Consider the following 15980-nt stretch of genomic DNA (forward strand, 5'->3'; position numbering starts at 1 on the left):
TGTTCTGAAGGGTTGGGTTTAGAGAGAGCATCTCTGAATTGCGGTTTTGGAGGTCAGGGAAGGCCTCTACAGAGAAGCGACCTTTAAGCTGAAACCTTGATTACAATCTGTACAAAAACATCAGCAGGAAGAGATGGAGGCAAAGGTCCTGAGGTAGCCAGATTTGGTACGTTTGAGGTCCATTGGCGTGGCAGTGAGTCAGAGTGTGGGAACCAATGGCTGAGCACTGTAAAATGCAATTGGGAGGCAGCCAGCGGTCAGGAGGCAGAGGTCTCAGGCCCCAGTTAATTCCCTAGGCAACTCATGATGCTTGAAGGGTCCTTTCCATAGGAGATGTCCAAAGGTGTTTCGTTTTCAACAGGGACTCACTACTCATATACTATGCCTGAAGCTTGGGTGAATGGTGAACTTAGATCACTTGAAACTGGAAACTTAGACTGCCTCTGTTACCAGGTCCCTCCAACTAGTAAATGCTTTGCCTACCATCTTGATTCACTTCTTTGAAACCTTGGAATTCTGGGTTGAGATGATTGTGCTGGGCTCCACAGTGAGTGTTTTCAACAATAGTAAACGTTTCACAAGAAGATGGTTGCATCTGGAGCTTCCACACGGATTCTCTATTAGAGAGTGAAGCATGGGGAGGTGTGGGGGCATTGGTGAAAGAGCTGCTGTAAGTCATTACTGAACTTGCCTCTGCCCCTTGCCCTCTGCTTTTCCTTGTCAGATCGAGAATGCCAGCGAGGTGCTCATCACACCCTTGGAGAAGTTTCGAAAGGAGCAGATCGGGGCCGCCAGGGTGAGGATTTTGTAAACTTTGTTCATGCCTGAAAAAGGCAGTGTTCCCCTTAGGAAATCTAAGGGCAGCACATCCTCCGAAGACAAGAGAGCCCGGTTCCTCTGCACTTTGCAAGTGGTTGAGGTGCAGCTGTCTGTGGCCACCATCAACCACCATGCTAGTGTCTGTTACCTGATTAATTGGTGCTAGTTCACAAACCACATAAGGTACCGGTATCACCTCTGTGCTTGGTGGCTGTATGCCGGGACTGTTGACTGACTAGTCAGCCTACTCACTTTTGTGTAACTATGAGTATGGAGGAGGATCAAAGTTGCATTTAAGCAGAGTTATGAACAGGGCTTTGGGGACACAGGGACTCCTCGTACGCCTCATTAAGCAAAGCACATTTATTTAATTGTATGTGTGTTTGTGCATGCATGCATGCAGACATGGCATAGTGCTCATGTAGAAGTCTGAGAACAACTGTCACCATATGAGAGCTGGAAAACAAATTCAAGCTATCAAGGTTAGTGGCCAGTGGCTTTGAACAGTTGAACTATCTTGCCAGCCCTCAGCTCATTTCTTGTTATGTATAGAAATGAGCATATCTCTGCTCCTTTTCAATTCTTCAAGAGAAACTGAAAAACAACAACAACAACAACAAAAACCCCAACAACAACAAAAAAGAAAACCAGAGTCTTTTGGGAGATTCCCAGTGGGCAGATATTTTAAGAGAATACATATCCTTAGTCTAGGTGGGGCTCATGACTGTAGGCCTGCTTTAGCTCAGAGGTCACCATTTGTTACCACAAACCTAGAGACACAGACACCAAATAGCCAAATGTTTCTTTCTTTGTAATTTTAATTTTTATTGAAAATACTTTTTTATCATCATATTCTGATCATGGGTTTTCTTTCACTAATTCTTCCTGGATTCCTCCCACATCCCCATCCACCCAAATCTATACTCGTTCTTACTCTCTCTCTCTCACTAAAAAACAAACAGGCAATTAAAAGGTAAAACAACCTCCTTAAACCCCAAAACAAACAAACCAGAATAGGACAAAACAAACAAACAAAAACAAACAAACAAACGGCCAAAGAAAATGCACGTGAAACACAGGCAGGTCACACACACACACACTTGCACACTCAGAAAGCCCATAAAAACTCAAAAGCAGAAACCAAATTACATAAACAACCTTTAAGGTTGAAAAAATGTCCAGACAAATCACTATGAGACAAAAATCCAAAATAAAACAAAACCAACCAATCAAAAAAAAAAATCCTCCAAAAGTAGGATGGAGCTTCTTTTGTGTTGGCCATCTAGTGCTAGGCATGGGGCCTCCTCTTAAGTGGGGTTTGTTTCCCAGTAAGACACTGTTGGAGAAAACCAATTCTTGTACTGTTACTAGAAGAGGGCAGAGGGAAGCCTGTTCCTCTCCTTAAGTTACCAACTAAACTAGCTGGCTGACATTCAGCAGAGTATTATGAGGCCACCTGCAGGGGAGATTTTTTTTTTTATTGTAATTAACAGCAGCAAAAGACTGTCTCATATTTTCCTATATTCTAGAGTTATGAATGAATTCAAGCACAGCCCCTTGTACCATCTGCAGTGGGGTCGAGGCCTCACCACACACCGTAGGTTTTACTTCGAAAACTAACCTGGAGAACTCATTAAGAGCTTGGCTCTTCCTCTCCCTGTATCCCCCTCTGCCTTCCAGCTGCTTTCTAGAAATAGGCATGATTACTGAAAGGGATGTTATTTAGTCAAGGCTTTCAAGGGATATGAAGGAAAGACCAAGAAAGGATTTTTCTCCTGGCTTACAACAGATTTGTATCAATATAAGTGTACATTTAGGAAAGAAAGGAAGAAGCACACATTGGCTTTGTTTGAGAGATGAAAGAACACTTAATGGTACTTAGTCTTCTGCTAAGCTTGTTCAAGACTGAATCTCTCTGTGCTTTTTGAGAATGTATGGCCAGTGGACTCTCTCAGTGGTCCAGGGAGCAACTGTCTCTTGAGTGGCCTGGGCCTGTGTTTTAGTGTCCAGACGCACATGGCAGAAGTTTCTAAGGAGCTGTGGCAGAGGGGTGGGGTGAGTGAGTATTTACAGGGGTGGTATATGTGTCTGTTGATAGTACAGACTGTCATCTTTAGCTGCTTCTGAGCACAGACCCCACACACTCTGGCCCTTCTTTGTAATGTTTGCAGAGTTACCACAGTTACCAGGGAGGAGAAGCACATTTCCCTCTGGGGTTAATGTCACAGTGATCCTATGTCAAGAACATGCACCTTTGCCAACAGATGGGATGTGTGTCACTACTCTAAGGTTCCCCCAAGGCATACTGAGTCTCCTAGTCACAAATCATTGATTATTAACTTTGATATTTGGGGTGTTTCTCATCCCTCTTCCTTTGTTATTTCTTATTTTCTTTTCCAGTATTTTCCCTGGACCCATACATTTACATCACAGATTCATGTAAATTTAAGAGAAAACAAACAAAGCTTAAAGATAACCCAGGAAGCAGCCTCAGAGACACCCAAGGAGCCACTAGGGCTCTTTGCCTGTTTCAGTCAGTGGCTTGTTCCGGACCTCCACCTGTTTGATGCTAAAATTACTTTACTCACTGCCTGTTCTCTGCTGCAGCTTTTGTTGCTATAACAACCTGTTGTACAGGGGTCCTTGTGAAAGCTCCCAAGAAGGGGAATTTGTCTTCCTTTCTTTCTTTTTTTTTTGTTGTTGTTGTGATCAAATACCCTGACAAAGGAGCTAAAGGGAGAAAGGGTTCTTTTCAGCTCACAGTTCCAGGATACAGTGCATCATGAGTCACATGGGTACGTGCTTGAGAAAACTGGGCAGGTCACATTCACAGCCAAGACACAGAGAGCAGTGTACCCTGCTTCTTCCCCTCAGACCTCCCAGGACTGTGCTGGGTCCTACTCTGACGGGAGACTCCCACAGTGGAAGGGTCTTCCCTGATCAGTTCACGTAATCAAGATAATCCCCCCATAGGTATGTTGAAGCCTGTCTTCTAGGTGATTCTAGATTTTTGTCAAGTCCACAGTTAGCACTAACCATAACAAGGCCTTAGAACTACTTGTGCTAGAGGTTGTTCAGGAATAAAGTGTGACCCCAGATCTTGACATAATTGTGACCCTAAGTTTATGTTTCTAGATAGAGCAGGTTGGCTTTTTCTGCACATGAGGTAGAGTTGTAATGCTGTGCTTTGTTAAGAGTTGACCTAGAACTAGGCTGTGTCTTCTAAATTTCACTTCTTCAACTTGCCTGTGAACTTGGTGAGGTTTCTAAACCCCCACATCCCTATTTCCTCATCTTAAAAGAGAGATCATAAAACCTTACCCTGTGGAGTTCTTAACCAAAAAAAAAAAAAAGAATAAATGATTGAATTCATATAAGGTACTTAAAGTATTATGTATTCATGGCTATTTGAACTGAAGGACAGTGTTCGCCATTCAGCCATTCACTTGTGGTTATGGCGCGACCTATACACTGAGAGTAGACGAGAAAAGCTGAAGAGGTGGTTCAGTGGACTAGTGCCTTTTCTTTCCCAGAGGACCCATTGGTTTGCTCATAACTGCCGGTAATTCCAGCTCCAGGGTATCTGATGGCCTGTAAACCCTGCCCCCATGCACACTTTTAAAAATAAAACCAACACAAAATAATATATGTGAGAGTTAGGGTTGGTGGGTAACAAGCAGATATGGTTGTTCCTACAAAAGAGAAAGGCATTTGACACAAAGCCAGTTCCAAGTTGTGGTATGTGGTCAAGGAGGGTTTCTTTCATCACGTTGATATGTGCAAGTCAAATGTTGCATTTGATGAAAGGGAAGTGGTTGTGGATGACAAGGACCTTACCATCATCAGTACTACCATTGCCAACCACCAATATCGACGTTGCGGTTACCATCTCTGGTGAGAATAGCAGCAGCAGCAGCAGCAGCAGCACCCACTACCACTAGCATTATCACCATTACCACCGTTGTCTCAGTTAGCATTTCAGTGGCTGGGACCATGATCAAAAGCAACTTGAAGAAGAAAGGGTATCACCAAAGGAAGTCAGGGAAGGAACGCAAGGCAGGAACCTGGAGGCAGGAACTGAAGAAAAAGCCACAGAAGCGCACTGCTTACGGCCTTGTTCCTCCTGGCTTGCTCGGCCTTGCTTTCTTGTAGCACCTAGGACCCCAGCCCAGGAGCGGCCCCACCACCCACATCAGTCAAGGAACTGTAATGTAGGTCAATATGGTGGTGGCATCTTCTCAGTAGAGGTTCTTTCTTCTTTCTTCACAAATGGCTCTAGCTTATATCAAGTTGACCTAAAATTTGCCAGTTCAACCATTATCACCTCCACCAATCATGACTACCACTACTACCACCATCATAACAAGTGCCACCACCATTATTATGACAGTTACTACCAGCAGCAACACCACTGGTATCACCACCAGTACTATAAGTGGCCTCTGTGACCTCCATTATCACGACACCATTGCTATTGGCACCTCAGTAATCATCTCCTCGCCATCATCACCGTGCCGTGGATGTAGTTGACTTCACTTAATCCAAGCGACTCTGTGCAGACAGAATGTTCTTATTTTATTGCAGAGTTGTGATCTGGAAGATAAAACTTGAGTGATGGTCTTGTCTAGTCACACTGTGTTTGTAGAGAGAAGAACCCTAGAAAGAGATGCTTAGAATTTGCCATGCTAGAGTAGAAATTATATTCCAGGATCCAGATCCTGTTCTGTATCTGTCCCTCAGTGGTGTCACTCTCTAGAAGGTAGAGACTTCCTTAAGTCCTAAGTGCCTAAATAATGCACCCACCTGGGGACTATTACCTTAATGTGACGGTTAATATTGACTGCTAACCTGACAGGGTCTAAAACTTCCAAAGAGGTGGTCCTCTGGGACCACCTATATGTAGGCAGCAGTATCTCCTGGGCTAGGAACCTGGGCTACAGAAAAATGAGAAAGCTAGGGTCTGGATAGATGGTTTAGGCTGTACTGCTCTCATAGAGTACCAAGGTTTGGTTCCTGGTACCCACGTTGGCCAGCTTACCATCTGTAACTTCAGCTGCAGGGGATCCTTGAAGGGAAACTTAACGTGTTCTTTGGAAAGTAGTTGGGTGGTATTTTGCTGGGACAAACATGTGGAAGAACATTTAGCTGAGGTGGGCCCAGGTGCAAGACGAAGGCAGACTTGTGAAGGAGTGTTTCCCTGAAGCAGTTACAGGAGAGAGGATGTTCTGCCAATGCAAGCATGAGAAAGGCCATGCGATGAAGGGTTCTTTGCTAACAACAGAAATGTATTGGTCCACCTCACATTGCATAGTTGAGCTGCATTTGCAGGGACTCCATAGAGAGAAATGCACCAAGAAACTTCTGGTGGTGTGCTGCGGTTTCATGCCTCCTCAGACTCCGGCTGATTGGCAGAGTGATGTTGCTTGAGATAGATGCCCATGCTGAAAGAAAACCCGTGCTGGGGCAAGACCCGTGGAGAACATGTGATGTTTAGAAGGCATATAAGAAGGACTTGATGGACAGTGACGGAGGCTGAGCTAGGCTTGCTGGTACAGCTGGCTGTGTAATGCTTGTGGGTCTTTAGTCTCTGCTGATTTTTGCTTCCCTGAGAGAGGCACAGCCAAGAGTGCCTCCTGTTCCTCCTGGTCCCTCCTGCTGACGGGTGCCTAGGCTGTCTCTGCTAGGTAGAGAGTGCCACTCCTGCTGATCCATGTTTGCTATCCTGACTCTACGAGAGACTGGACTGCTGGAGGATCTGTGTTTGCGAGTGGATTGAGCTGCCGCTGCTGCTGATGTGTGAATGGAACTGCCAGTTCCTGACAACACAGACAGGAGTTGCTCCAAAGAACCATTTCTAAACAGGCTCCCTTCCCCGTGTCCTGTGCGCTTTCTTTTTCACTACCTCTGGTGGGTGGTGGGCTACAAGGGAGGTTAAAGCATTTAAGAGCCATCATTAAAAATAGGTTTAAGAAAAAATTAAACGTTACGGATCCTACTCCCTATTCTGGTCTCTTTGGGCACCTGGAACTCAGGTGCATGTTCATAGATGTATACATACAAAGTAAAAAATAAAATAAATATTGAAAAGTACAAGGGCTGGAGCTCTGTCTTAGTAGTTAAGGGAGACACGTATCATCCTTCCAGAGGGCCTAAGTTCAGTTTCCAGCATCCACATCAGACGGCTCTTAACCTGCAGCTCTGATTTTAGGGCATTCAATTTCTATCTCCTAGCTTCCAAAGGCACCTGCGCTTATATGCAGGTAGCCCTAGACAGACGCACAGAAGTGCACATAATAAAAATAATATTTCCTCAAGAAAGAAGAGAGAAAGCTAGCTGAGCTCCAGCACTCGCTCCCTCTGCATCACTGACCCTGGGTGCAGCGTGACCAACTGCCTCAGACCCCTAGCACCACAGCTTATGTACTTGCTGCACCGGAAGTTAGCCAGAATAAAGCTGTTCTTTCTGGGCTTGCTCTCATCGAGTGTTGTGTGTGATAGCAGTGAGACAGGCTGCTGGCATACTATGTTTTAGGACTTTCCCTGCAAGTCCACTGTCTCATATATGGGGACGACTGCTTTTTCTTTCCTCCTGTCTCTCTGCTGTCTTCTCTAATTATGGCTCTCCATTGACCATGGACCGTGGAGGCTCCAGTCCCCTGAAAGTTACAGAATGCCAGTGGCTCGAGTCTCCTGGCCTTTTCTAAGCTCTGGCCAGTGACACTGCCTGGCCCTAGGATGCTCTGTGGGGTTGCTGGCTACTGGGCTGGTGAGAGTGGATATGTGTGATATGAGCATTGAGTGGAATTGGAATCCAGCCCCAGGCTTGTGGGTTAAGGGACAAGTGTTGCTTGCTGGGACCTTTCTCAGACTTGGAGGGGAAGTGTTTCTATAAGTCTTCTCTTCATTCGTATTTGCTCGCTTCATGGTTTGCGTATGAGTAGGCTCTTAAACCAACCTCAGATCTATAGAAATGGATTCATGCCTGCTAAGTGGGTATGTGACCATTTTCTGCTCTCTGGGATGCTTAGGATCTTGCTGTTGACCAGGTAAATAAGGGCGCTTGGGAGAACTGCTTGGCTCAGAGTGTTCTACTCTAGGGCATTAGCACTGTTTGTGGCCTTCTTTCCTGGAAGCCAACCCCCTGCCTCCTCTCAGGTTACATCTCCTCTTCCCACTGAGGCCTTACCCTTTATCACCCCCCCCCCCAGTGTCTGACCTATTGCTGACTTGTTTCCTGGTAGCTGTGTTTCTCTTCCTACTAGAATGCTCCCATCATGGGAGAGAAGTCACTGACCAAAGCAGAGCCTAGGACGGAGTGACCGCTCATCATGAATTTGTTAGATGGATAGAGAGATGGCTTCTTTATTTGGCTAGAAACACCTTTTTCTTACAGGCTTTAGAGTTGCACAAAACATATCTCCCTGGGGCCCCAGATGAGTCAAACGCAGGACTGACACTGAGTTAGGATAACTGAGCACTGGTGCAGGACCAGAGTGGCTTCTTATCCTCTAGCTTGCCCTGCCCACTGAAGTGTGGAGAGCAAGGAGTCAGCCTGTGACTGTGTCTCAAGTGGGCAGAGCGTGGGTAGATAGTGCTTGACGTCAGCTCTGTCATTCTCTGGGACATTTTGTAAATTGGCTTCCTTCTGAGTTTCCTTACCTATAAAATAGGGAGTAAAAATAGAACCTTGGTGACTCAAGAGCTTGGTGGGAGAACACACGTTGACATGTATATTAAATTATTTTTCATCTTTAGACAATAATTTAAGCCAATAGAAACTTCTCAACAGAAGGAGAGAGTTTCCATGTCCCATTTCCTTGACTCATGGTTATGTGAGCCACAACAGGTTTGTCCCATGCTGTCCCTGCTCTCCAGTCTGCCCTATGCCCACCCGGTTACATTCCCTGGGTGTCCGTCCCCCACTGTTGTCATCACAGGCCCCATCAGTGGGCAGCAAGGATGCTTCTGCTTTTGGTCTGGGAGTTGCCTGCCTCGGTGTCCATCTGAGGAGCACTCATCACTGTGGGTAGAGGGAGCACACAGAGGTCCCGAGGGATCCAGCCACCTCACTCCAGTAACCTCTTATTCTTTCTCCTCCCCTTCTCCCCCATCTCCAGGAAGCCAAAAAGAAGTATGACAAAGAGACAGAGAAGTATTGCGGCACCTTAGAAAAACATTTGAATTTGTCTTCCAAAAAGAAGGAATCCCAGCTACAGGAGGTAAGGGAGCACAGAGCTCCTGCATGGTATCAGCTATGCACGGTCTTGGGGTACATGCTGATTGTCATTTGTGAGCCAGTACCTGGATTGGAGATCTGAGAAGTTAGCCCAAGCCTCCTCCGGGGCCACGCCCTCCTTGCCCCACCCTCTTCTGTGCTCTCTAACCTGCCAGTGGCAGAGGAGCTCAGTGCTGCCCCCTGTCTCCCGAGTGGCTGTGCCTGTTTCTGAGTGTGCCTCTCCCTTTCAGGCTGGGATCTGTCTTACTCTTTTCTTGCCCTTGGACTCAAGGCTGCACTGTCACCCATCTAGGGCAATCTTGATCTCCTGCCTCGTATCAGTGACTTACAAGACTGGCATCTGAAACACGCTGGTTACGTTTCCTTAATAATCACATTTTATTGTTTCAATACAGTATTTGATACTTACCTTATTCTCTTTTTTAGTTTTAACACTATTTTAGCCTCATACTTGTATTTTAAGCATTGTTAATCTTTTTAAAGAAAATCTTCTTTGACTGAGCATGATGGCAGAAACCTGTAATACCAGCACTTGCTAGGCCAAGGGAGGAGGATTATGAGTTCAAGGCCATCCTGGGCTACATAGGAAGGGACCTTGTCTCAAAAAACTAAGGGTTAGGAGTGTAAGCTTACAAAACATTAAGACCATAGGTCGCTCTCCATGCACCATAAAAAAGAAGGAAAAAAAATTCTCTGGCTTGCTCCTGGGTTTCTTGGATTTGAATTTAAAAGAACACCATTGAAAATTCTTTTAAAAAGTAGTTAATTTGGAAAGAAAACTCAGCTTGGCATCCACAGAGCTGCCTCCGTTTTCCCTGTTTGAGTCCATTAAGTCGGGGGGTGGGGGGGGTGGGGTGGGGGGGGGCGGTGGTGGTTAACGGGCAGCAGTGTGGGATGATGCTGCCATCTAGTGGACAATGATGATATCTTAAAAAGCAGTGTGTTCTTCAATGACTAGGGAGTTTGCACTCAAAATAGTATCTGTTCTTCAACTAATATTTACTCTCTCTCTCATATGGCATAGTGTTCAGTAGCTTACCATTTGTCTTCAGTATCATGCTGTTTGATTTATTTTAAAACTTCACCTCTGTGTTATATATATTTCCTGGCATAGTGAACTCCTTAGGTAATGATTTGATTTCCTGTTAAATTCTGTCGTTTGCAGGCAGACAGCCAAGTGGACCTGGTTCGGCAACATTTCTACGAAGTATCCCTGGAGTATGTCTTTAAGGTGCAGGAAGTGCAAGAGAGAAAGATGTTTGAGTTTGTAGAGCCTGTGAGTAGCTGTTTTGTTCATCTGAACTAGCCAGCAGGTAACGATGCTGCGCACCCCACAGGAGGAGGTTGAGCAGCCCAGCCCAGGGCTGTGCCTTCATTTCAGGGCCAGAGCCCTGTCACTTTGGCTCCCTGAATTCTTCCCAGCATGGGAGCATCCCAGCTCAGTGGTGGAGATGGTATAGTCAGCATCTGCCTTGCCTCTGGCTACCTACTGTCAGACTATTTAGTTTTCAGAGGGAAAGTGCAAATGGGAGTCCAGGGGATGCCTGTCACACTGCTGGAAAATAATCGCCGTCTCACCGTTCTGCTCTGTCCCACTCTTCCATCAATAATCCAGATGTAGGGGTAACTGCAGGAAGCAGTGGAACGGACACTGTAGTGATCTCATCCTGCCCCTGACTCCAGAGCCCCTTCTAACCCAGTCAGGTTGGATATAAGGTGATTTTTCACAGTAGATTTGCCATAAGCAAATAGAACAGCACAGATTCGCTTCAGGGACCATGGTGGAATTCAGACTTGGCCACTGTCCCACTGGGCATGAAAGAGTGCTGTGTGGAAAGAGGGTGACCTTTAGGTTGTCCCATCATCATGATGGTTTCATTCAGCTGTGGTGCCACTTTGCCGACAGTGGGCCCTGAGCATGGGTCCCACATAAGGAAGACTTCATGGAGACCCCAGGCCAACAAGAGCCGCCACTTAAAAATCATCAGGGCTTTGCTGCTGTCTGCCGCAATACGGCCACTGATTTAGACTCAAGCTTAGGGTGTCTGTATACATTAAAGGTCTTACTTTTCCAGGTTGTCCACCAAAAACCCACAGAAGGTCAAGCTCATCGGTACCCCTGCCTGGGACCTCGCAGGGCGCAGTCCTAGGTGGGAAACCACAGGTAGTCAGTCAGCAGTTACCAGGGGAGAGCATGCCAACCTTTGTCAGGCCTCTGGTAGATTGCCCATGCTGGACAACTCTGACTGACTCAGTAGGGAGTGTGTGTGTGTGTGTGTGTGTGAGAGAGAGAGAGAGAGAGAGAGAGAGAGAGAGAGAGACTGTGTGTATGTGTGTGTGTGAGAGAGAGAGACAGAGAGACAGAGAGAAAGACTGTGTATGTGAGAAACAGAGACAGACAGACAGACGGACATGAGGAGTTGGGAGAAAGATAGGGAAAGGGACAGGGGAGAGAGGTTGGGAGGGGTGAAGACTGAACTTTGTCAAAATGCATTCCTATATGAAGAGTTTTTAAAAAATTAGCTTTTTAAAAAAGACCTTTCTAAAAGTAAGAAATAGTGTTCTTAAGCAAAATATGCTTATTTTTGGTGACTATTATTCCAGCCAGCCCATCTGACTTTTGAGTTTGATCTTTTGAGTAGGCACATTGAGCCAATATCATGCCTATTAGTTCGGGTTGAATGGCAGCCACAAACCCCCACATAAGATAGGTGTTGACTTCTCACACGTTTGTCACCTGGCTGCATAGGCTTGGCCCGCTTCTTTTGGCTGAACTTATCTTCTTCTTTTGCTCCCTCCTCCTCTTCATCACCATCCATCCTTATATTTTTGTTAAAAACAAAACAAAACAAAAACATTTGCAGAGGCAGTTCCAGCTCTGCTTCTTACTAGGCGAGACCTTGCACAGGATTACATCTAAGTGTGTCTACGTGTCTTCCTTTGACAAGAGGGATAAAACCAGTACACACCCTCACAGGTGTATTAAGAATGATGTCATACAATGAAGGTAGAAAAGCAAAATCATAGACTTATTTCATGTTGTCCTTTTGTACAATGTATTTTCAATAGCATTGCACAGCATCCTGCCCTGGACGCTCACTAAAATGCAGATTACAGGCCCAGCCCTTCAGTGTTAAGACTGGGATAGAAGAGGACAATTGCATTTCTAACACGTTGAAAGCCACTTTGAGAGCTGGGATGGCTTGGTTCCTCACTGTGAAATGGCATATGACTGATTACCGGCAGGAAAGTCGCTACAAGAATCCATTGAAAGTGATTGCTGAGTACACAGGTGTCAGTCACTGAGCATTTAGGTTCCCTGGAGGGCTCACCTACAGACATATTGACCATGTTAGCTTGTTTCTTAGAAAATAATTCAAAGTCCCGGTATATGTATATGATTGGCCTTAGATAGAAAAACAAACATAGGATGTGGGGGATGTAGCTCAGTTGATAAAAGTGATTGCCTAGAATACAGAAGGGCCTGGACTTGATCCCTAACACTGCAGAAGCCAGATGTGGTGGCACACATCTGCAGTTCTAGCACTTGGGAGTTCGAGGCAAGAGGATTTGAAATTCACAGTCACCCTCAGTTATACAGTGAGTTCCAAGGAAGGAAAGTTGGACTATTGAGATCTAATCCATCTGTCTGTTTGTCCATTTCTCCCCGGCTTTCTCCTTCCCACTCTTCCATTTGTCCTTCCTTCCATCCACCCATCTGGTATGTGTGCCTGAATGAAGCCTGTATCTTCTTGTTGAGACATCCCATGTTCTAGAGATGTACGTTGCAGACACCTGATGTCACGAAGCTGAAGCTGTGTTCTGTCTGTGCCTTGAGATTCCACACCTGAAGGTTGGTTAGAGCGCTCGAGAAGTTGTCCCACTGGCCTCTCCACCTCTGAGTTGTGTCACAAGTGCTTGCACCACTGTGTCGTCTTCTCCTTTCCCATTATTTATCCCATTGTAAGGCTTCATTCTTCCCTTGTCACTTGCTTCCTATAGGGGGCTTCCCCCCTCATAGCAGTGTGTCCTCTAACACATTCTGAGTGTCTCTTTATGGAACAGCTCCTTTGCACTGTATGGCAAGCCCATCCCATCTCTGATTGACTTCCAATATCCCTGTGAACTAATACATACCATTATCACCTTCCTGCTGAAGATGGGTGAAACGAGTTGTGTGGCTTACCCAAGCCAGCTTTTCCTCCCTCGGCAGCTCGCTGTTCTCTATTCTTGGTAACTATGCTGGTTTGCTGGGGCTGCTGTAACAAAGTACTCCCAATGGGCTTCCTTTCTGTACAAGTTCTGGATGGAGGAAGGCTGACTGAGGTGTTGGGAGGGCCGTGCTTCTGTGGAAGCCTGTGGGGAATGGGTCTTTCTCTTCCTCTCCTAACTTGAGTGACTTGCCCACAACCCTTGGCATTCCATGATTTAGAAATGCCTCCCTGTGTTAGGGTGGAAGCATTTCTTGGTGGCATATCTGGTCCTTGTGCCTCCTGTGGAGAGGGATACAGGAAGATGGAGGCGGAAAATGCTGTGAGGGGAGAAGAGAGGGCCCAAATGACAGCACACAAGGAAGATTACTTTTATATTGTATTTATTATTTTATATTTTTATGTAAGTTATTTAATATCTACTATAAAAATAAGACCAACGGAAGTGAAAACCAATAAAAATCTTAGCAATCCACCCCTCTTCTGCTTCAACAGGACTTGGTTGTGCCTAGGTTCTGCTATTTGAGAAAGTGTAGACACTCAGTAAGACTGGTCCTGTTTCCTTCAGTGAAGGGAAGGCTCAGCTCACAGCAGTGACCGTAGCTTATCTTGGACATCAGTCTTACAGAGCTAAGGGCTCGAGAGATGGTTCTGTGCTGGGAGCACTGGCTGCTCTTCTAGAGGACCCAGGCTCCGTCTTCCAGCACCCACACAGTGGCTCACAGCCATCTATCATTCTGGTTTCAGGAGATCTGATGACCTCTTCTAGCCTCTCTAGGTACTGTGCGTACATGTTGAGTAGACATTCCTGCAGGCAAAACATCTATACACATAAAACAATAAAACAATGAAAAATGTAAACAGAAAGCAGGCTCTTGGGGCTTGGGAGCAGTGTGGGGCCCAGCCTTTCAGCTGTACTTGCAGGGAGGAAGGAGAGGCAGGAGCAGCCTTCACTGTGGATACCCAGGCATCAGCAGAGCCCATCTTCTCTATTTCTGGAGTTGTGTGGAAGGAAAGGGATGTGTGCCTTCTGCTCAGGAAACTGTCATGGAGAGGAAGTCTTGAAGCTCTCGTCATCTCTGAAGGAAAGAGTTCAGTACTGGCCTTTGGTACTCTAGGACATTAATGCTTAGTTACTGATGTGACTTAAGGTGTCACTAGATATTTTACAGACAGAGAACCCAACAATGCCTCCCCCTTGACCTCCAATGAGAATACAAAGGGACAAAACAGTGGGAAGTCACACTACCATTTCAATATGACTTCTGGAGTTGTTAGGGACAGAGCCTAGGTTGTTGTTGTTTTTTTTTTTTAATATTTTCTTTATTTACATTTCAAATGCTATCCTGAAAGTTCTCTATACCCTCCCCCTGCCCTGCTCCCCTACCCACCCACTCACAATTCTTGGCCCTGGCGTTCCCCTGTACTGGGGCATGTAAAGTTTGCAAGACCTAGAGGCCTTTCTTCCCAATGATGGCCAACTAGGCCATCTTCTGCTACCTATGCAGCTAGAGACACAAGCTCTGGAGGTACTGGTTAGTTCATATTGTTGTTCCACCTATAGGGTTGCAGACCCCTTCAGCTCCTTGGGTACTTTCTCCAGCTCCTCCATTGGGGGCCCTGTGTTCCATCCAATAGATGACTGTGAGCATGCAATAGTGTCTGGGTTTGGTGGCTGATTATGGGATGGATTCCCGGGTGGGGTAGTCTCTGGATGGTCCATCCTTTCGACTTAGCTCCAAACTTTGTCTCTGTAACTCCTTCCACGGGTATTTTGTTCCCTATCCTAAGGAGGAATAAAGTATCCACACGTTGATCTTCCTTCTTCTTGATTTTCTTGTGTTTTGCAAATTGTATCTTGGGTATTCTAAGTTTCTGGGCTAATATCCACTTATCAGTGAGTGCATATCAAGTGACTTCTTTTGTGATTGGGTTACCTCACTAAGGATGATGTCCTCCAGATATATCCATTTGCCCAAGAATTTCATAAATTGATTGTTTTTAATAGCTGAATAGAACTCCATTGTGTAAATGTACCATATTTTCTGTATCCATTCCTCTGTTGAGGGACATCTGGGTTCTTTCCAGCTTCTCGCTATTATAAGTAAGGCTGCTATGAACATAATGGAGCATGTGTCCTTATTACCAGTTGGAACATCTTCTGGGTATATGCCCAGGAGAGGTATTGCTGGATCTTCCGGTAGAACAATGTCCAGTTTTCTGAGGAACCACCAGACTGACTTCCAGCGTGGTTGTACAAGCTTGCAATCCCAGCAGCAATGGAGGAGTGTTCCTCTTTCTCCACATCCTTGACAGCATCAGCTGTCACCTGAATTTTTGATCTTAGACATTCTGACTGGTGTGAGGTAGAATCTCAAGGTTGTTTTGATTTGTATTTCCCTGATAATTAAGGATGTTGAACATTTTTTCAGGTGCTTCTCAGCCCTTCGGTATTCCTCAGTTGAGAATTCTTTGTTTAGCTCTGTACCCCATTTTTAATGGGGTTATTTGAATTTCTGGAGTCCAGCTTCTTGAGCTCTTTGTATATATTGGATATTAGTCCCCTATCAGACTTAGGATTGGTAAAAATCCTTTCCCAATCTGTTGGTGGCCTTTTTGTCTTATTGACAGTGTCTTTTGCCTTACAGAAGCTTTGCAATTTTATGAGGTCCCATTTGTCAATTCTTGATCTTACAGCACAAGCCATTGCTGTT

The 15980-nt window shown here is 45.6% G+C and overlaps 1 protein-coding gene across 5 annotated transcripts in view; it reads left to right on the plus strand.

Annotated features, from left to right (window-relative positions):
- The window catches only part of Arhgap26 (Rho GTPase activating protein 26), a 386814-nt gene that overhangs the window by 107938 nt on the left and 262896 nt on the right, over positions 1–15980 (plus strand). For all 5 annotated transcript variants that reach the window (XM_021150730.3, XM_085833661.1, XM_021150728.3 and 2 more), the window contains exons 4-6: positions 725–796; positions 8937–9038; positions 10221–10331. In XM_021150730.3, the coding sequence (XP_021006389.1) occupies positions 725–796; positions 8937–9038; positions 10221–10331 (285 nt within the window). The remainder of the gene's footprint in view (positions 1–724; positions 797–8936; positions 9039–10220; positions 10332–15980) is intronic.

Source organism: Mus caroli, unplaced genomic scaffold, assembly GCF_978045245.1.
Source record: "Mus caroli unplaced genomic scaffold, Mus_caroli_1 scaffold_19, whole genome shotgun sequence".
NCBI lineage: Eukaryota > Metazoa > Chordata > Mammalia > Rodentia > Muridae > Mus > Mus caroli.